This window comes from Corvus kubaryi, unplaced genomic scaffold (assembly GCF_017639235.1).
Source record: "Corvus kubaryi isolate FWS band 111438036 unplaced genomic scaffold, C.kubaryi_AGA036_p1.0 37396, whole genome shotgun sequence".
Lineage (NCBI taxonomy): Eukaryota > Metazoa > Chordata > Aves > Passeriformes > Corvidae > Corvus > Corvus kubaryi.
The window spans coordinates 31595087-31617915 of record NW_024581135.1 but is presented as its reverse complement, the minus strand read 5'-3'; the positions used below and the strand labels follow the sequence as shown (position 1 = coordinate 31617915).

Below are 22829 nucleotides of genomic sequence, written 5' to 3'. Positions count from 1 at the left end.
GTTAAGTCTCACCTGAGATACCAGTGTGCTTAGCAGTGACAGTGAGAACTGAGAGGCAAGAACACAGCATTTCTTCCTCTTTCTTTTTCTCTTTATTTGGGATGCAGCACAAAAATTTGTTCTGGAGAACTGAAGTATCATTTCCTTTGTATAAGAAGACCTGCTATAATGGAAACTTGAGGATATAGAAAGTACCGAAATCAAATTATGCTGATACTGAACTGAACAGGGAAATTACTCTTCTTGTTACTGGATCCAGAACCCTGTATCATACAATCTTACTCCTCAAAAGAGGAGTAAAGAGCAGACTAACAACCTCACTGCTGTAGCTACCGATATTGCTCATAGCTTTGGAGCTGACTGAGGGAGGCAGTAAGACTTCTCTCATCCTATCCAATTCCATTTGCTCTGCCATGTAGGGCCTGAGTGAAGCTTTCCTTATGCAGTTGATGATATTAAGGCCCCTTTAGCCAAGTATCCTTAGGGGGGTATGATGACAACCTTGTCTGCATGGTTCTCTACGTGCACAATCTGCAGTGAAATTATTATCATTCTTAATGCAGGAGCCTGGGTTTTATTGTATCAGCTCAAGAAACTGGATATCTTAATTCAACCCCAAATTCCTTTTTAGAGATTGAAAACAAACCTTCTTCTCCTTGTAGGAGACTGTCTAATCATAAAACTGCAAAGGAGTCCAAAGGCAGAGCAGATCATGGAATGTCTGAGAAAGGCTGACAATATTTCGACAGCTGAGAGAAAGGTGGCCAGCAGCTTCTGGACTCTGCCTTAGTCACCTTATTTACATTGTTTCATAATTCTTGTTTTGTACTCTATTGCCCTTTTGTATCATAATTCTACTCTGGTTTTCTCTGGAAACCTGCCAATGTTATATTTTCAAAGCAAATCTATTGGGTAGAAATTCTGTCATGACACATTTCTCCTTCCACCTCTGGGACAATGCAGCTGTTACCCTTTAAAAAATATTAAAGACATGGCGTGCACTTCAGAGTGACATAGCATTTCTTTGAACAGATTTCCAGTTTTTCATATTAGTGGGAGGCTTGGCTCTCAGCATTTAAACCCATGACCTAAACTATGGACACGCATGTCAGGCCATTTCACTAATCTCACTCAGCTGTCCCCTTCAGGGCAAAATCAGCAATCATATTTTGGCATGTGATCTCTACTCTTCTGGCAGAGAAAAGGAAAATTTTATTGTGAGTTTATACAGACCTAGAATCTTTTAATCTCACTACCATCTCAACAGTGTCTTTTGCTTCTGGTTTCAGTCAAAAAGCCAAATCCACATATGAGTTGATTTCTTCTTTGTAAAAAAAGTGTATTTGTGAGTAGATCCACTCTAAATAATAGACATTCGAATTGCCATTGTGACCAGAACCATTTATCAGTAGGTATTTTCCCACAGTAGCAAGTTTAAGTAGCCTAAAATTTATATTCACTGCCTTGAAAATTAAGATATTTGTGCTAGTGACGACATTTGTGATTATGCTCCCATCCAGTAAACAATGGAGGATATGAGCAAATTCCTCTCAGAAAGTACTTTTTCATTCCCAGAAGCTGTGAGAATTGGGCACAAGAAACAAAAAATGCAGCTGATTTCCAGGAAACTTGAGTCACAAGTAGGCATCTTGAATCTGAACCTTGTCTTGGAGAGCCTTAGAGTGGCCAACCTGCAGCTGGGCTCTCTGAACTCTGTTGTACTGACTTCAATCTATTCTGTCAGCTGCCTTATTGATTCCAAAATGTTAAAAAGTTATCCCGATCTGGTAATTCACTCATGTTGGCTCATTTATTCTTGTATTTGTGCTGAATATTGAAAATAAAAAACTTTGACTATTCACATTATTTCTTCTGAATGTCGATATTAGATAGCTTCCCTTGAGCTTATTTTTATCAATATTGGTCTTTGCATTCTTCACAGTAATAATTTTGTATTTCAGATTCTTCTTTGTTTTGAAGCACTTTTGTCTCACTCATATTCTCTCTTCAGACTGATCTCTACAGTCACTAAATAGTGATCTTCCAACAGCAACAAATACTGGAAATGTAAGTAAGATGAATACAACTACAAACTACAAGACTGCACAGAGATCTAGATTTAACAAAAAGAATTCACAGAATTATATGGGGTTTTGCTGAATTATGTTAGCAAAAGGGATTAACTTAATAATTTACTTTGCTTTATGCCTGATGGTCTGCAGCACACTGTATGTGAGACCAAACCCTTTTATCTGCTGTCATCCGTTCAGAGAATACAGAGATAATGGCCCTTTTTTGCTTCTCTTCCTCCAAGCAGATCCAGCTCTTGGAGAGTAATGGGTCACTGTTATTCATACACAGAAAACTGTTCTTGGGCTGAGTACCAACATGTGGGCACACTAAGCCAGTTCTCATTTTAAATAACTTTCAGTTTTATACTATAGAGTTATGCCAGATATATGCCAGTACAGGATTTGGTCTAGAAGGTCTGTTCCAGATCCAACATTTGTGTCAGAATCAAAGTAACACTGGGTGCCTTCCAACTCAGCTTATTCTGTGATTCTGTGAAAACAGGAGCATTAGACTGAAAAAATAATGTGATAAATCTTTGCTCATGACACCTGATTATGACTTTTGGGCACTTCATTCCAAATTCTGCATCTATTGACCCTGCCTTTCCCCCCTTTGTCGCTCTGTCTTAGCCTTTAAATTGAAATTGAGGACAAACACTCCAAATTTCCTGTGACAGGAAGTGTCAAATTTTGGATGAGATACTGGCAGATGCAGTCCTGCAAATAACCTCACTCCAAGGATGGTAAAGATGCTGTGGGTCCTGCTGAAACCCTGAACCAAACACTAGATGGAAACTACTGAAAGCCAGCCTGGTCAGAAAAAGAAGAGCTAATTCACATCCTAGACTCCAGGTCTTTCTGAAACTGAATGCTATTCAAGGAAACAATAACTTTCAATTTTTTATCTTGAAAGACTGTACTCTTTAAACTTGGTGGAGTCATAACTAGAAACAGATTAATCATCTGTAGTGAATTCCTTCTTTGTTTGATTTTCTGCCCAGAAATGAAATCTGTTCCCATACAATAGTCTTTCAGGAAGATTTTAAAACCTATTACTTGAATTCTATCTTACATTGGTATTTTTTTTTTAAACTCTGGTATGATAAATCAAAGACACAAATAGTACAGTCTGGAGAAGGAACAGTGTTGTAAACAGCTTTTATTCTTACCAATTGCTAAAATACCAAATACAGGTAAATGAGCACCAAAATAATAATCTGCACTTCTGGAAGTATCTGAGACTTCAACACAAAAAGAAATTCTTTGATGTAAAGGTTCTTTCCCTTTTCAGCCAGTTCAGGAAGAGTTTGCTTAAGATCTGTTTCAGATCCAAGTAGAACAGGGGTTCCTGAACTTTGTGCGTTCTTGCATTTGGGGCAAGATGTTTTTCTTCTTAACTTGAAATGCTAGACTATGTTATTTAATAACTAAGGAATTGTGATTTCCATATACCTCTTTCTTGATGGGATGCCATTTTAATAATTAAGATTATTTTAATATCATTGCCACTGTGTTTACCCATGTATTGCATCTGAAAACAGAGTGAGGCTGTAACTGATTCTTGCCACTTCTTCCTGGAGCACCACTGGTCTCTGAGGCTTATTAGTACATTTTTCCAGAAACCATCAAAAGGTAAGTTTCAAATTAATCCTTAGAGTAAAATGCGCTGGAAAACTGCCATTCACTTAAAAAATGGAGTAATCTTTTTGGCTTTGACATGTTTTTAGTGAAATTTTGTAGTGGATTTTTTTTCAACCTGATAGAGATAGCTTTAGAAGCATGCAATTGTTTAAAAGCAAAACCTAATTGAACAGAAATTATGGTGGCACCAGCAGATCAGAAAAAATGGATCTGAATGGTAAATAGTATCTTGCGTTAGTATTTGCTGAGTAAATAAAATGCGTGCAGTCTCCTCTTTGGAAAGACCAAAGGCATCGAGACCAGGGATGCTTTCAAGGAAGGATGGGTTTTCCTGTTAGCTGTTCTTTCAGTATCTTCTAATCAGTGAAACTTTGTGCTCACGTACAACTCTTCAGATTAAATTTTGCTATTCTTAATAAATACAGTCCCACTGCATCCTGGTTCCAACACAGACACACTCTTCTGGCTCCAGTTGTGTAGGTAAGAAAGAACCTCTGCTTTACTCTATAAATTGCAACCACCACTGGAAATCAGCATACCAGAAATGTATAATAAGCACACACATCTGTTCTTTCCTTTGCTGTGGCTGGACTGGATAGAGAGGGAGAAAGGTCTGAGTCAACTGAATTACAGACTTGAGAAATTCTGAAAGCCTAAGCTGGACAATGAGGTGTAGCTGTTGCATTTGTATTCAAACACAGTGTCCTATTCCATAAACATATGGAGGAACCATCAGCTAGTATAACAGAGTATCAAGGCTATAGAGTTAATGCCGGCAGAAGAGCTTATAACACTAGTGAATATAAGTCAGACACCCTGAGCTGTACTCCCTGCTCCAATTGTGAGGCAGTCTATTGATCTCTTTTTCTCTTGCCTTACCACCTTTCTTTTTTTGACAGTTAAAGGGAAGATAAAAAATGGCTTATTTTCAATACCTGGCTTATTAACATTTGCAGATTGTGAAAGATTAGATGTGTTAAAACTAACAAACACTCTTGAAATACTACTTATGGTAATGTGTAACCAGCTCCAGCCATTATTCTGACACTGGGGTGGGAGACAGATACTTACTTTGATTTCTAAATAAATTTAGCAACACGATCCAGAGTAATTTTTATCGGGAAATATAGATATGTTATGAAACAGACAATGTAACAGATTTAAGGCCTGGTCTAAATACTGTGTAGATATGAATCCTGGAAGGGATGGAAAATGGGTAAAAGACATTTACATTTGTTGCCAGACAAAGCCTGATGCTATAAATTACCTTGTCATATATGCAGTCTGCTTTGGCCAGAAAACCCAAATAGGAGCTTCTGAAAGCAATTTTCTAAACTGAAATTTCTTGCAAGTATTTTTTTTGCAACCTATAAGAACTAACTGTGCTTGCAAGTGGCCTATGCTGATCCTAGAAGATCCAAGTTTGTATCCTGCAAAACAACTCCGTGCCTATAGCACCTTCAGCAGATTTCCAGTTTCAAGAAAAGGCCCAGGTCCACAGTAAATTATGAGAAAAAGGCAAACAAAATGACACCTGCCAAGGTCTGCTTAGCAATAGGTGCTACCAGGGCACATCACTAATAGACAGCAGAGAGTGACAATTTTCAGCTGCTTGTGTTGCCCATCCCCAGAATAACCTATTAACTGTTCTCTGCTGCAGAATTGCCCAGCATCATTGTCTTGAGCTCAGTAACCATGGCAAATTCTGCTGCTGGGCAAGGCACATGTGACTGAACAGTACCTTCTGTTGGGAATGAATCCTTCTATCTTACCTCGAAGTCTAAGAAATTAACATCCAATGTATGAAAGAGACTTGGGAAAAAAATTCACATAGTTGATATAATACCTGAGGGTTATTACACAACTTTGAGGACCCACTGGTTCTGAAATTTTCTTGCCATTTTCATTGCCTTCTTCCCCTTCAAGATATCCCTATCTCTTCCTGTTTACACAGCCAGACACATTCCATCAAATTCCCATGAAGGCAGGATCCGTAGCAGGTATTCAGAAGAAACCCTCAATAAGACTTGAATTCCTCCAGTCTCTAAAAATACAAACTTATAGAATTTCTAGCTTCATTTGCAAATTTAAGAACCTTCTAATTTTCATCCAGTCATGTGAGGAATTTGTACAATGCTGAAAACCTTAATTAATTATGAGGATGAATTTTAATAGCAGAATCAGCATTCACAAGGCCCTTGGCGCACATTGTGCTGTGTATCGTGTTAGATCTCATTTATCATCATATCTACTGCTGTAATACTAATTATGCTGAAACATAGAAGATGGCCAAAATTTTGGACAACTTCTATCAGCTTCTCAAGTGAAGGACAAATCTGGGATAAAAATTGGGTTAGACACTCTGAAAGCAATAAAGAACATCTGTGCTACCCACCAGCTTAGTCAAGCCTCAAAGTAATTTCACTTAAGAACTTGTCAAAAATAGGGCTCTAGCTAGAAAATAAGCTTTCTTGCATTGGTGCCTCTATTCCACAGATACACTAAAAAATCCACCTATCTTTCCAAATCCTGACTATTTGCTTGAACCATATAAAATAATTCAGATGACTACAACCTACTTGGGAACATAGTTAGAGAAATCATATTTCTGTATTAATAGGAACAGAAGAGGGCTTCTACTTCCCAAATTCAAGTGGTTTGTGAATGAGAAGTAATGGATGCAAATGAAGAATTGGTAGGAGGGTAAGAGAATGGGTACTGGCCTGTTACCACACACTTCTTCTGGCATTCTTCCAGAGTTAGGAAGTTGTTCTCATTGCCATGGCATCCACCATACTCAAACACTTCACACTTGCGGCTTTTAATATTGAAGAAATAGCGGATGTGGATGGCTTTGCACGGACCATCATCTGCTTTCATGGCACAGAATGAGTGCCCAAGCTTCAGCGGTGGCAAAGCAGCACCTGTAATACAGAGCAGAAGTAGAACAACTAGGTTAGTTTGCTGTGTACTGCACAGTGTAACTCCAGAATGAGATTGCTTGTGTGTTCTGCTAGAGGCACCTCACAACATCTGTCTGCAAAGCTCTGAACACACTAAACAGATGTAAAAAGAAAACCGTCATCTGCATTGGAACACAAATTCCATTCGATCAAATCAAATGTGTGGTTTCAATTTTCCACCAAAACATCTCATAATATAAACTTAACTCCTCATCACAAACCTCTAAACAGTTACAGAGAGTGGCTGAGTCACATGAGCTGGGGTGCAACTCTGAATAACAAAAAACACTGACAAAGTCTTGGTAGCTCCAAAAGACACAATGACCACCAAGGCAGAAAAGTTTCTTTGGGCTCTCTTCCATGCGCTTCTCCCAGTGAACTTGGCTCATAAAGAATTTGCCGGGGAACAGCGTGGGATGGACAGAGCCCTGCAGAGGGCATCACTCTCCTGTCAGATTGGGACACAAACCCCTCCAGGACCACTGAGAGGCACCAGGCTCTTTTTTCCTTTGATCTCACTGTTCTTGCATTACAGCTTTCAGGTGTATACAACTAGAAAGTCAAGGCAAAACAAAGCTGTATGTTTTCAAAATGTGTTATTTCTGCCTTTCAGTATATATTAAGTCAGGGAATGTTTTGTATAAATTGTCATACACATTGTGAAGACCACTAGCAAAGTTTTTCACCCTGTCAATGTCTATAAGGAAATTCTGACTAGCAATCCAGTTCCTGGTCCTGTTCCCTTATAAATATATGGTTTACTGTATTTTGCTGTTTTGCTTTTCCAAGGAAGTATTTTTACCTAGGGGATTTTGAAAGCTCTACAGAGCTTGTGTGCTTGCCTTAGGAACCGGAAGAACAGATCTAAAGGTTTTAATTCATTCTCTTACAGCTAATTAGAACACTGATATCTCAGAACATATATGCAAACTTAAAAAATTGAGAAGATACTGCACTGCAAAATGAAACTTTGGATTTCCCCTGCTCAATACCAGGGAAAAAATGCCTTCAAACATCAAAGTTTTCAGTAAGTTATGAACTCACTCCTGAAATGCTAAAATCAAACACTCAGAGCTCCATAGAAACTGATCCAACTCAAATGTGGTTGGGGTGAGAGCTGGCAGCTGGTTTATAACCACGTCATTTTCTTGGCACACAAGAAATTAGATCCCCTCTGTGACCTTTGTCAGTGATCCAGTTCAGTCTACAAGAGGTTGTGAAAACTTACCAGGTTTCTTAACTACTGAAATGTCAGACACAGAGCTATGTCAGCTCATTTTTTTGCTGCATTGCACCACCCCAGTGTTGTGGGCTATCCAAACAGAAATAGTATGAAAGCATAGTTGCAAAACTACACAAAGAGGATGAACAAATGGCTCAGCAGAGTTTATCCTGGGAACTTTCTGGTCTCCACTCCTAGCCCACTTCCCATTAGACGCACAGAACTAAATCATTGTTTTGGTTACCTCCTAAGGCCTTTCCCCTGCAGTCACAGGGATGCTGTTAACCACTGTCAGATGTCCTGACATCTGCTGCAAGCATAATGACTAAACTGTGTCACGCTTCTTGGCAATCACTCAGTTTCCTAGGAACACTAGAAAGTTGCCATAGCTTCAGTAAAATCTGTACCCTGTCAAACCCCCAGGGGCAAAACCCTCCAACTCCAAACAGTAACCAAGTGACTGAAGAAAGAGGTCTCGAAGGGATTAATCGGAAATGAATCATTCTTCTGTCTGGGAACAGTGAGAGAATTCTTCTCCATTATTTTACACCTGGGAACACTTAACTCAGATGATATAAAATTAGCTTTCCTTCTCAGACTGGAGCAACAGATGAGAAGGCAAGCAGGAGTGTTTGCCCAGTAGATCTGCACAGACTGCAGACACATCTGCCTGCACTCATTTCAATTGTGGAATATACCTTGAGAAAACTAATTCTCAGTGTAAGGCCTCATCTCTTGAACACTGGGACAAATTGTTACTACATTTTAGATGCTGTGTGAAAAGCACAGGATATGACATTTAGGGAAGATGCCTGACAGGAAGGTCAGTGAAAATTCTTCAACGGAAACATAAGAAGATAACAGTTGAAGAAATGTTAACGGAGTTTCTCATCCAAGTGAAGTAAAATTCCAAGCAATCTGAAGCAGTCAGTTCTAGAATTTCACTACTCTTCTTGTAAGACAACCCTTTTTTTGGTAATATACTGCCTGAACATTCTCTATTATATATTAAATAATTTTTACTTCCTTCATGCATAGATACAATAATTTAAAACCATGTATACACACATAGTAAATCAGTTTTGATTTTCTAATGCACCATTCATGTCTTGCAATTCCAGGCTGCAGGAGAGAAAGTTGCCTCCTGCACTCTCAACCTTTATTTTGGGCTTTCCAAATTCAGCTCCATCCCTGGCTGCTTGAAGCTGTCATGGTGCAGTTGCCTCGCTCTCACCACACCACTTCAGTAGCCCACTTCTCTCTTTCTTTCATTTGGAAGATTTGTCTCCTCTTAATTATGCACACACTAAATAAACTCCTTTCTTCCCATCTTTTTATTTGCCTTGCTTTCTAATCCTCTCATAACTATTCTTTGGATCTTTGTTATTGGTCTGGATTCCTGGTAAAATGGGCTGCCCAGAGCTGAATATAATCCCCCACCTAGAGGCATTACTAGTGGCAAATAGAGTGGAATAATGATCCTTTGGGGTTTTTTCTTAATCCAACACAAAATCACTTGCTTTTTTTTTTAAAACAACATTGAATTACCTTTGCAATGCTCTGTAACTTCCATTTACTTTCCAGCAAATAGAATCTTGTTATACAGGTGCTTCAACATTTATTTTCCTTCTTATATTTATGATTGTATTAATTCTCCTTCTTCAGTATAGCACATTGCGTTTATCATTCTAAAAAAATTTAGTTTAACCCTCCGCTTTGGATCTGGCTCTGTTGGATATATATTACTCATCCATTTTAGGCATCTGGTCCAAATACATTTAGAAATCTTGTGTAATTGTAGGACTGTACTAGCCTAGACCAAGAAAATTTTGTTATAAATACATTAAATCATGATTACAGCTGATGTTTACTGTCACACAGAAGTTATTACTTCCCATACTAAAACTGAAAAAAAGCACAGCAAAATCTTCTCTCCCCTTTTTCTTCCCCCTTCCCAGCTTTTTAATGAAATTACTTCCTTACATCACCTACTCAAGCACTAAACACCGATTGCTCTAAGTCATGGCACTCCATGGTCTGTGGTAAGTACAAAGTAATGCCCATGAAATGGCTAACAAAGAGCATGAGCTCACTGCAGATATTTTATGTCACTACTTCCTTCCTCCATTCCTTCAGCCTTCCTACTTTTTGCAACTGTCAAACAAGATACAGGCCAAGATTGTTCCTATGCAGCACAGTCATTCTCACGTTTGTTGTCATTCACACGGCAACTTTTGCAACTCAAGACATGACTGTTTCACACACGAACACCACCCTGCATTTCAGTGCAGTCATTTCACTGTGAGAGCTCTAATAACCTGCAGTCAGCCCTGCTGCAGCCCCGAGCACGTGGGCTGTAGGTGATCCAGGCAAGGCACTGTTACCACTTCACTAGAGAGCAGGGTAATATTACAAAAGCTGAAGTGGTGAATAGTGTCTCTAATCCTCTTACATTAATACAAGTGAAAACAATACCTTTCTCCTGGATGTAGACATAACAAAAGACTCTAATTTGGCTTTCAGACTCATGGATAATCTGCAGGGCTGCTCGATAAAAAGACCTCCTTTTCATTATAAAATGAACTGATTTCTAGACTACACCTGCAGCACAAGTATGAAAGGTAAGTGTTATGGAGGAGTTGCTTTTCAGAACAGAACTATATAAATTGGGAGAATAAATATCAGGAATATTTCTGAATTTTTATGTAAAAAATGCTTTGTTTTAGTTTGTTTAGGTTATGTGTTCTCAACTTCATATGAGTTTCTGTGGTTATCCTTAATTATAAAGATATGCTGTCATCCTTCCAGCCTTCCCTGGCAATGCCGCCCTTTGATAAGCAGTTATCAATAGTAAGCACCTTGTCACTAATGAATAGCTGTTTCTTTTCTCTCCATCTTTGTCAATTTGACAGCTTCCCACCCACACACCGTTCAGTGCTCTTCCTACTCATGTGTTTCCTACACTTTCTTTAGGCAGGCACATTTATTCTTGGCAAAGTTTCATGTATGAGTAAAAAGCACATTCAATTTTTGAGTCATTTTCTTCAGGCTTTGGAACATCAACTTAAGTGCTGCTTACCACATAAGGGATTAAGGAACAATATACAAACCCTGGTTACTTTTATACCTTTCATTTTTGCTATTACACTCACTTATTGATGGAAAACCAGGTTTTGCTGGAAGAGAAAAAATTAAAAATCCTTTTTTATTCCATTAGACTTGACCTGCAATCTTGATTATTACTGTAATTAAAATAGACAAAATCCCACCTCTTAAATTCACAAAGCATTTGTACTCAATGAGATCTGAAAGTATGACATTAAAAATAATGGATGCACACAACTAATTTTATCCTTTAATACCTGAAATTTATGGAATGCTGGGGTAAAATATGTCATTGCTTTATAATCATCTAACTTCAAAAATAAATGTTATCAATGAAATTGCTGCCCACAAAATTTCTACATTTAAAGTCACTGAGTCCAGAAGTTAAATCTTGAGAAACCACAAATATAATTTTAGTTAGCAACAATCTAAATATTTTGTGAAAACAGAGTACAGCAAAAGTAATTTTTTTTTGTAAACACTGCGAGTCTTCAGTAGTCATCATAAAAACAGGATCCTACTTTAATTTCTAAGCCTCACATTTGATTGGTTTTTACTTCAGAATTAAAGCCCAGAAGTTCAGAACTGATTCTCATACTAAATCAGTTAGTGGTCACATAATTCTAAGTAACTAGTTGCAAAATAACCAGTGAATAAAAAGTGAAAAATAATCCCCAGTAAAATGACAATTTAATTTCCTTAAGATTATTTACTTATTTTCTTTTATAAACAAAGTAAATAGAGGAAAAACATTAAGCCATCAGATTTCTTGTTGTGGTCACAAAGTGTGCAAGATGATTTAGCCGTCACGACCTGCAAGCTTGGCTAAGAATTTATACAGCACTAAGAGTTGTGGGGCGAAGATAAATGTGACTTTGCCCTCAAACAAAAAGGGCATTTTTGTACTTCAGAGTTAAAAAGAAACAAATTTATTCTGCATGAACCAATCTTTACTACAGAGCCATGCTAAGCATATGCTTAACCTGAAACAGTGCATATCTTAAATTGTAGTGACTGTGACATGGTCCTAAGCACTAGCTTACTATAGCCATGACTGTGCACAATTACTATTTCTGTCTCAAAGAACACTGCTGCAAAAGTCTGATAGAGAGAAGTAATCTGAATGGAAATTGGACAAAACATAAGAAAAAGGTTCCTCTTAGCTGCACTTTCATTTGCCCTTCAAAATCAGACATGTCAAACAAAAGCATCCACTTCATAGTCCTCTGCAGCTTAGGGAAGTGATCACAGTTTCAAGTCATTTCCTCAAAGGAAAAAGGAATATTTTAGTGTGGCCCCAACAGTGTATTTTTCCTTCATCTTTCTCAGAATTTTTTGGGAGGAAATTAAAATAACCTTCAGAATGATATCCAGTATAGAATTCTGATCCATCTAAATTTCGGTGAATTAAACAATGATCTTACCGTGGTGAAAATCCAGGAGTGTCCCCAGTTCTAACAGTCACACTGCTTTTCTAACAAAAATTTTGAACTGGTGAGTTTTCGGTTATAGAATTATAGAATACCCTGAGTTAGAAGGGATTAACAAGGATCGAGTCCAACTCCTTTATTTATCCAGTGATATCAAATCACTTGGGGCTATACAAAGACCTTCGTCAAGGCCCAGGAAAACAACCAGGACAGTAATTGTATCATCTTTAAATCAAACTTTGCAAATTAACTGTGGCTCAAGAGATCTGTGCATGGGACAGAGCAACATCAATCTACAATGTTATTCATATTTCTGCTTTTTCTGTGTTAACTCTGCCTGAGTTAACCAGCCCTATGTTTCCTTTCCCTGAATATTGAACTTTTCCACGCTCCTAAAGCAGAGCTTTAAGGGAATCATCTTGATATTTAACCCAGTGTTTGATAAGGATTAGATGTTCCAAAAAGCTTGGGAAACAGAAGCCTCAGTAGAAGGCAATTTTGCTAAAGCTTAATAGGTAATTCTAAGCATCTCTCTCCTAGTTAGAGACCATTTTTAGCTTAGTCCCAATTTTGAAGGTTTCCCACTAAAGTTCTCAAGTACAGAATTACATCTGCAGTGCATTTTCACGTGGGCTTTGTTGTTCGAGTGTTTGTTTTTTGTTGGTTGAGTTTTAGGTGTTTTCTGGTATCTCTTACCCACAACATGCTCTTTGCTGCCATCCAGCTCAGCAGTTGTGGGCCCAGCAATAGAGAAGAACAGCAAGATAAAGGTTGAAGGTAAGGAATGCCCCTTCTTTCTTCCTTTCATCTTCCCTGTATAAGATAAAAAGGACAATACCTGATTCAGTTAAGTTCCTTGAGCGTTCTGCAACAGACATTAGCAGGGTAGTGCATAACCCTGTGGGCAGATACACAAACTGGGAGCTTTGCAGATAACGTGAGCTCTTTTAGTATAATCATATTGTAAGCACAATGAAAAACAAGACAAGGATTGCTTGCTCAGCAGATTGCAAGTCTCCTGTCCCATCTCCAGTACAAGTTAGAGGCACTTCTATTTCTTTCATTCTAAGCCCCAGCCGAACTCACCTCCCGAAATTCATCATGACACGAAACGTAGCACTTGGTACTTTTAATGTCCTGCCATTATTTACACAATGTACTGTTGCTTGCCAAGTCAAATCCTTCCAAGTTTTACTCAGCCTGCAGAACCTAGATTCATTGCCACAACATTTTTAGCAAATATTTAGCCAATGTATAGTTATCAAGTTCCCAGACTCTTGAGCAAGTTGCATTTCAGAGGAATCAGTGAACTTTTTGCAACATGGGCTTCAGTACTTTTAGTGGTATTTTCAATCTTGTAGAGCTCTTTTATACTGAGGACTTCACTTAAGTACAGAGCTATTATTTTTCACATTGAATCAGTGCAATCACTGACAGAAGAAAACACTTTTATTCCATGGCAGCTGGCATGTTCAGGTTGCCAAAGATGAGGTTATGCACACACGTGAAATTAACTCTGGAATACTTTTGCTTTAACTTTTTAAAAAAATATTTTCCAACTAACCAAAAGTTCCTTAAGGATATCTGGATTTTAATTAGAGAATAGGCTCAATATCTTCTTTGTTACCAACATACCAATTCCCTATTCATAATTCCTATTACCCTACCCTCTTAAAAGTACAATACTACATTTTTTTTGCTATGTTAATTGATATTAAGTAAATAAAAACTAAACATCTAAGGACTAGGAAGTTCCTAGCCTTCAGAAACTCTTTGGTCTTTAGCGTTTTTGTTTGCATGCCTGTGAAGACAGCATCTCTACACCAAATCAGAGCCACAATCCTCATTTCCCTCTAGAAAACTTACCATTTTTTCCTCTTGCACTCAATGTTTTCCCAGCTTGCAGCATATAACAGATAAGAAATGCATTCTTAAAAACAACTCTTGGTGAAATTACAAATCAGATCATGGGCAGCACTGTTTGGGTAATTTTTTAAGTTGACAATATCCTTTAGAAGGCTTCAATACATAATGTAGTGAAAACCACTGAGACTTCTTCCTTCTTTATTTTTTTTTGTAATGGAACAATAATTTTGTGCTTAAAGGAATTTCTATTTTAGCCAAAAAATATGACAGCAGTAACTTCTACTTCATAATGCTTTCCTGCCAAAATAAGCAAAAAAATTGCATGTCTTTGATTCCTTCTAAACTCAATTACTAAGGTTAACTTCTACAGGAAAAAAAATAAAAGGCATTATCCACATATGGTTCAGCAAAATGTTTTGCAAAATAATACAGATCTTATTTTGTGCTTTTAATCATAATTTTAAAAATCTTTCCTCAAAGGCTGTTCTTTAATTCTGTGAACAAATTCAGAAATTATTGTTTTCTAGCAGAGATGGAATAACCTCTCTTGGATTAGAAACCACTACACAAGTTCTGAAACATTCTGTAAATTGAGAAAATGAGCAAGAGCTACAGTTGCTCATTTTCAGGTGTTTTTCAAAGAAATAGAAGTAGCATCTTTTATCATAATTCTAACTAGAAATCCAGTCCTACAATCCTTTATATACAAAGCTTTGTAGTACCTGACCTTGGAAAAATTATGCATTTTCATCCAAAGGTTCGAAAAAACAATTATGGCAAATCTTTTTATTCACCCCTGATAAAAAGCCCAGTCATCCTTTAAAATACAAAGTAACTCTGTACAAGGTAACCTGAAGTTGCCTAAGACTTTTTGATTTGAGAGACACCTCTCAAAGTTGATTTTAGTTTGACATCAACTAAAATGAAAATAAATCCACAACTAAGACAAATGATATGGGGAGAAATATTAAGTAAAAAAATCAAAGAACTGCACAGATACTTAGCATTACAATATAAACAAAGCTGGTGATAATTTGACATCATCTAGGCTCACTTAAAGTAGAAATACCATGAAATATTCAGATTTGATACCTAGACATACAGTAATAACTTTCAAACTCCCTGGCTCCAGTGAGTTCACTGGAGTAAAAAATTGCTAAATACAGTTACAGTTTTTGTATCTACATGGGAAAGAGCAAATTTCTAGCACATTGTTTTCCTTAGAAGTAATCAATGGCACAATTGTGACTCTTCATAAAGGAACTTGCTAATTATCCACAACCTCAGTTACACATGGATTAATTCCATGTTTGTCCCTGAGCCCTCATTTTCCATGTTTGAGTTTTTCCAAACATGCCGTCAAAACTCTCACTAGTTCAGCAAAATTCTATTTGACTTTGGTTTTCTATCACTTAAATTGAGGCTATGGTTCCTTCTTCCAGGAATCTGCAGAGTACCAATTTAGACTGCAAAATTTAGTAATCAGTTATTAGTCAGTTATCCCATGTTCTCAAAAGCTTTTTCCCAAGTAGAAGAGAGGCAATTAGGCAGAAATGGAAATCCTTAATAAGTTTCTATTTTTTAATTTGAAAATAGAATTTTGTGTATCATGAGTTACCATTTAGAATTGTCACTGTGTGATTTTGAGGATAAATTACTACATTTGTACAGAGAACAAAAACCTTACCAGGGTGCAGGATTTCTATTCTTCCACTTAACTCCTAAATTTCCCTTGAAAGGAAGGGCCAAAAGTGTGTAAAAGCTGGGCATCTTGGTGCTTGGGCCAGTTCCCAAGAGGAACAATGTAGGCTGTGCAACAGCATATCTGCCTTTCTGGAATGTCTACTGACCAAATGTAATCTCCTTTATCTTCTGGCTAACCTTCCCAGAAGGTCACAGTCCCAGAACATTGTGTCAGGTTTGGGTGGAGGTGGCATGAGTGGGGTGAAGGCTTTGGTAATAAAATGCTTAAATCCTTCCTTGGTTTAATTATTTCTTATTATTCCTAAAGGGAGAACGAAATCCCAGATCAAAGGGTATTTGGCACTGCTTTTTCAATTAAAATCCCAAAACATCTAGAAAAGTCCAGGTTTTCTGACTGGATTTTCAGCTGCCCAGTAACAGAACTTTAAAGCTGTAAGCCTCCTATGATACTGGTGTATATATATATTTTTTAAGCATTCTGATTTTTTTTTTTGTTATATTGGTATAGAGTGCACAATTCAAAATACTTCATCTATGATATTTGGCTCAGAAAAATGTCAAATGCACACATTGGTGAAAAACTGTCCAGCACGGGAAAAATAGGAAATGTTTCATTTTTAACGGTCTGATTATTTAAGCCACATTCTGAAAATTTCTGAGTAAATAAAGCCTTTTCCTCCAGAAGGATTCTAGCTTAGGACAGCCAGGAATCAGTCCAGCATTAATACTCTACATCACAGTGTCATTAACATATATTTCATAAAGATAATTCCTTAGGAACTGGCATCCTACTGCTCCCAAACTCCCTACCTTTTAATGAGACATTCTATAACAGACAACCAGAATGTTACTTGACAAAGGAGATCAAAGGTCCGTGGGTAATAATTGGCACTGATTTATTTAGTGATTTAATTAAATGCTTTCATTTAGTGCCATTAGCTTCTCTCAGGCTGAAATACAGGTAGCCAAGGCAGACCACAAGCAATCAAGAATGCTCCCAGCAACAGATCCTTACTACCAAGCCTTTTTTATCCTGACACCCAAAATAAAAATAAAAGGAAGATCTAAAGACTTTTTTGCCAAAACCAGAAAAGTATAAAACTCAGTGTCTTGTCCATACCGTTTGCAGCCTTTGGAGACAGGACTGTTATGTGTATCTGTGTATATATATATGTAAACACACACACTTTTTTTTTACCTAACAGTCTCTTCAATACCAATTTCTATAATTCCCTGAATGTTTAGTCACAAACTTTTTTTTCAGCATGGCATTCATCTCTAACAAGCTAACTGGAAAAAGAAAAATAAAACTAGCATTTCCCGTAGTGGCCGAAAAAAGACATCCTTAGAAAAAGGTCTAAAGTGACACAGTAATGACTGTAAAAGTGACTCATTCACACTGACAGCCCAGGAAATAGAAGCACACAGACACACAAAAAAAGGCAGAGGATATAATTAAGTTGAAGAATTAATAGCAGGAGATAGGATGTGCATGGTCAGAGGTCCAATTTAGCACAGCCTAAAATTAAGGATTAAAAGGTCTAACTAGACAGGATTATAACACTTCTGACATAAAAGCAGACCTTTTTCGGTTCACTGTATTTCAGAGGCATTTTATTTGCCCTATGATATCATGCACTACCAACTAGAACTTGTGTGACAAAGGTTTAATTGGACTTGTGTGACAAAGGTTTAATTGGACTTGTCTGCAGCATTGTTTCCCAGCTGTCAGAGTCAGTGTGTTCCCTTAAAAAATATTTTATTACATGTGCTGGTTTGTAGCTGCTTGCACCATCATGTTTTCTCATTCCCTCAGCAGTAAATATGAAGAATGAAGTGAGCAGGAATTCTATCACCTCTGCTCTGGTGATGATACCTGCCCCAGAGTCAGTGATGGGCTGTCAATTAAACTGACTTCCACCAGAGTCACCAGAGCCTTGTGCTGTCACAGCAACTTAAGTTCAGGCATTGCACTGTGAATCATCAGCATGCAAATATTACTGACTGAAAGCAAAAGCTATGGAAATTCCACCCCCCATCCCAGCTTATCTCTCTTCTGGGCCCTGCTGTAGCAGCTCTCATAGTCTGTGTCAAGTTCTGAGACCAGGGACTCCATCCAGTTCCTCAAATTCCTTCTTGTCATGAAAGAATTTTGGTTAGTTACCTACCTTCCACTATTTAGCATAAATGCTTTCCTGTTGCACTGTTCCAGTCTCTGAAATTCCCTAGTGAAAACTGGAAAGTGAAGTGAAAACAGGGAAGTAAAGAGAAAACTTAGAGAAACTAAGGTTTTTATTAGCTTTTATGCTGAAAAGTTGTATAACCTGATGTCACTGTTTCAGATTTAAACTCCCACCTTTGTTCTGCTTCTATGAAGGTTGCAAATGCTGCTTTTCAAGCACACCTGATAAAAAGAATTGAAAAGAAAAGCCTTGTCATATTTTGAAATGGAAATTTAAAAAAACAAAGACATTGATAAACCCAGCAGAAGAAGTCCTTTCTTTTTTTTCATATGCCTGTAGACCTCTCTTGCCTTTTCGTTTTCCTTGTTAACTTCTTTCACTCTTGCTTTAAAATTGTTTTCCATTTTCCCAACTTAGGTCCAGGACCTATTTTTTCTATTCTCCTGGTCTATTCATATCTGGCATTAGGTACTTCTGCCATCCTGCCTCCACTCAGCTTCTCTGGTGACACAGCTCCAGCTCTCTACAGCAAATCATATAACTAGCTCATTTTCATAGTGATACAGCTTTAAAAGGGGAAAAGAAATCTTTTGCTCCTGCCAAAATATTTTTACATGTGGACTAAAGCAAATTACTTGTTCACATGTTTTCATAAATCTTAATAAACAAAAAAACAAACTGGCCATACTCAGGCCTGTACTACTTGGATAGAAACTACCAGTTGGTAGCAAAAATATTGGTCATCTAATCTTATTTTCAAACAGGGAATGCCTTCAGTACCCTAATAAAAGCCACTCCAGAGCACAAAAGCCACTAGCAAAACCAACAAGCAGCAATATTAGTTATATGTAAGCACTATAAAGTCTCTAGCATGATTTTTTTCCTAGCAGTTTGGACAGGAAAAGTACAGTCTACGTGTTCAATTCTCAGCTGCGCTTATTGATAAATAGACGTGTATTTAGATGTCAGCTAACTTAGCACAACCTGCTTCTCTAGTGGAGAGAGTCATTTCAGTACTCTATAATACATATATAACCCAGCTGTGTGTGATTTCCCATTTGCACACACTATGGAAACATGACTACTCAATTTCACTAACATGAAGCTGTCAGACACTGAAAATACCGCAGGAGGCACAGGAGGAAACTATTGCCACAGTGACGCCTCTTGTGACAGGTGTTGACCATACCCATTAACCTTTTGTAACCTCATCATCACATTAATTGCATTTTCACACATACAGAGGTCCAAAACACAAATTTCCTTGCTGTGTCAGGCAAGTTCAGCTCCCCTGGTCTATCTTTCCAACTGGAGACACCACAGACACTTTTACTGCAGTGGATGTGAGAGCTTTGGATCATCACACAGGTTAGAAATGTTAAAACTGCCTTCAGTGGGAAGAACCCAGGCTTCAGACTGCCTCAGATGATCATCCTACAATCACTTTAAACCAACATAAAATAATGCCACAGAAAAGAAGGGTTGCATTCCCTTCATCTCCCACCACAGTATAGGTCATACTCCTTATTCTGGTGGCAGTGCCAACTCCTGTGGACATAGAGCAAATGCCAACGCACTTTGAGAGACCCTTCTTGAAGTTCATGAAAACAGTACCGAGTATTTCCTTTATATCAAATTTGTATTTCTAACTTACTTGTTGTAACTGCTCTTTTCAATGTAGTTACGTTAAAATTGGTTCTTTTGGAATGCTCTATTTTCTGAAGGAAGGTTAAATTTTCTGAAAGAAAGTTGAACTTTCTTGTGGTCCAACCCTGGAGGTCAAAAGACTAGTTTTAATTTTTCACTAAACTGTAAATTTAATTACTCAGTTAACTTCAAAACTATACTCAGTTATGAATGGCACTCATCAGGGAAGATGGCAGCAATACTAAAGATGGGAAATAAACAGCTGTATTAACAGCACAGGAAATAATTAAGAAACAGAACAAAGAACTGTGAGAGAATATTAAAAGGATTAAGAATAAGTCTATTTTGCTGTGAAGTAACTAAGAGAGGAAACAAATTATACAAGTCTCCACATGATTTTGCTTCATTCTGTTCCCAGGGGTACTCTGTTCACATTGTAAAGCTAAAATGGTTTCATAAGAGAAGCATACAGAAGTAGGTAATTTATCCCTGTTTTTTAAGACAGTTTTCCCTGGTTTCACTGTGAAGAGCAGCTTCAGATAGGAAGACCCCATCAGCCTCTCCTGGCTCTCTAGAGAGAAATTATGACTATTCAGAATGCAGCCCAAACAACAAACAATAGTAACTACTGGAATTTGACAGATTTTAAACACTTTGCTCCAAAACTGTGAGATATAGCAGCCATGTAAACCTCAAGGCCACTAAGTTTTACTGATATTCTTTCTTTTTTTAATTTAAAAATTTCTTCTTCCTATGCACATGCTCTGAGTCCCTCTGGAAGACATTCTCACAATGAACTGAATGCACACCAACAAAATCATGACAGTAAAAAAGCACTTAAAGCAGGTATCACCTTATTTTAAATTGCAAGCTAAAATTACTGCCAGAATCACCTCTTTAAAGTAAATGTAGATGTTAAAACAACTTTCCAGAACATGAGAGACTGTGTAATGGTCATTTTTTGCCAGAGGAGATTTAATTTTTTTCCAGAAACAATCCTAATCCCACTGATATATCAGTGAGAGAAGTCTGTGTTCTGTGCCCTAAAAGTAATCCAAGATGCACAGAATCAGAATAGCATGAAGGATATCACTGCCCCTGTGCTGGAGAACACCTGGATACCAGTGTCTGCTTCTATTTATGCACTTAACTTGGAAAGGTTATTTGAGAAACAGCCCTTGAAGGCAGAACTGGAGCCCAGTAATTCTCCTTCTCTATCTGTGGATTTGGGCATGTTCTGGAAGTCTGCTAGAATGCTCATTTTTTATATCCTTGCTTTGTTTCCCAGATTACTTTTCCTCCAATGTCTTAAAATTTCCTCTTTGCCAGGAATCTGACTTCTTCTTGAATGCTGTTCCTCACTTTCCTTCAGAACTAAAATAGACACCAAAGAGTCATAAGTTTTTACGGGCTTTCAAAATGACTCTCTGATGAGAGTAGGGATAGATAAACTCAATGCCATTAAATTTCTCTCTGTCCTGAGTCAGAAAGAGAAAACCCTAATTCTGCAATTAGAATATTACTAGATGAATAACAATTAAGTTTTCATGAGCAATATTGGTAAATGTGGGCACTGCACTAAAAAGCTAAGTGCACCTTAAATGTCCTGTAACTATACTAGGGAGCTGAAATGCTTTAAAACCCAAAATTACAAACAATGCAATGCACAGTGTGAGGACAAACATACAGATTACTGAAAGGCAATTTAAAGGGCACTTAGAGACACTCTGGCATAAAATTCATAAAATTTTCTAATAAATGGATTTTCAAGCAATTGACCACATGGCTGCTTTTTAATGAGCCCTTTCATGTGGGGCGTTACTTGACAGGAGAAAAGGCCAGAGCAGGATGTGCTTTAATCACCTTTACCTCCTCAGCATTGTTCTGTGTGCACTACACACAAAGGAAATTTGATTGTAATTCTGAAATTCAGCTTAAACAATAATTCAGAGAAATTTGCTGTGGATACAGACACTTGCTGCCTTCACAGTAATAAATGTCTCTTAGTAAAATTAAATAATGGGCAGAAGGTTCAAAAGGGCAAAGGCTGACACTTTTGCCCAAGTAGGTGCCTAGCAATTCCTCCAGCACGCCCTTGCTGTCCCTATCTGCACTGACAGCTGCACTTCCTGTCTCTGCATCTGTCCGTAAGACATTCAGGAAGGAAAGTTTATATCTTTACATGTTTCCCGTGAAAGTACTTTCACAGCTAATTCCTGGAGTACTGAGTCAAACTGACCATCCGCACACCCCCTCCATCCAAATTGTTCTTTTTCTCCCCACTCCTATTTTCCCATTATTATGGGCCTTTCACTCATTTAAACTGTAAATTTTCTAACATATTAGCAAATTCTAGCATTTTTTTAAAATATAGGCTAGTATCACTGCTTTGTTTTACACAGTCACTAAAACTGAAGTTTGCATCAATTATTTTAAGTAAAATATTAGAAAAGTTACCAGAAAAATTCTGCATTTTTGGGGGGCAGTGTGTTTGTTACACTGATACGACTGGAAGCCTCATTACCCTCATTGATTAAGAGTTTCTTGAAAATTTCAAATATACGGTGAGTGAAATTGCCTTATGTCTTATTAGTTTAATTTGATTCTCCTAAAATCTTCTTGTACTTCTCAAAATATGAATTGCTTCAGATATTACTTGCCTCAGAATGATTTAAAACAGCCTGGCAGACCACCCTGCTTGAGTCAAGCCTCTCTGGGAGCTACTGCAGTGGAGAAATTGCTTCTAAAAACAAGAGCTTTTCTTCAAACTCGAGCTATTGATCAGAATTAACTTATTCAGCTTTAGGAGGGTTTCCTTTCCAAAAACTGTCTTGGAGCTTAAAATGCTTCAGACAGATTATGGCATCCAAATATTAGCAGTATTATTAATGATAAAGTATATACATTGTCCTGCTGTTTCAAATTTGCAGAGGAAAAGAAGTCTCCTTTTTGCAGCACTCGTTGCCGGACTTTGTACCTAAACATCTGACTACTGC

General features: G+C 37.6%; 1 protein-coding gene across 8 annotated transcripts in view; it reads right to left on the bottom strand.

Annotated features, from left to right (window-relative positions):
- The window catches only part of TFPI (tissue factor pathway inhibitor), a 173016-nt gene that overhangs the window by 11596 nt on the left and 138591 nt on the right, over positions 1–22829 (bottom strand). For 4 of the 8 annotated variants that reach the window (XR_006018112.1, XM_042040382.1, XM_042040376.1 and 1 more), the window contains exons 2-4: positions 18360–18407; positions 13130–13246; positions 6437–6637 (exon numbers count right to left, since the gene is read on the bottom strand). Coding sequence is in view for 7 of the 8 variants with exons in the window: in XM_042040382.1 (XP_041896316.1) it covers positions 6437–6637; positions 13130–13241 (313 nt within the window). In the remaining variant the exon portion in view is untranslated. Of the gene's footprint in view, positions 1–6436; positions 6638–13129; positions 13247–18171; positions 18239–18327; positions 18408–22829 lie in introns of all 8 variants that reach the window. The other 4 variants (XM_042040380.1, XM_042040377.1, XM_042040379.1 and 1 more) reach the window with 3 other exon arrangements.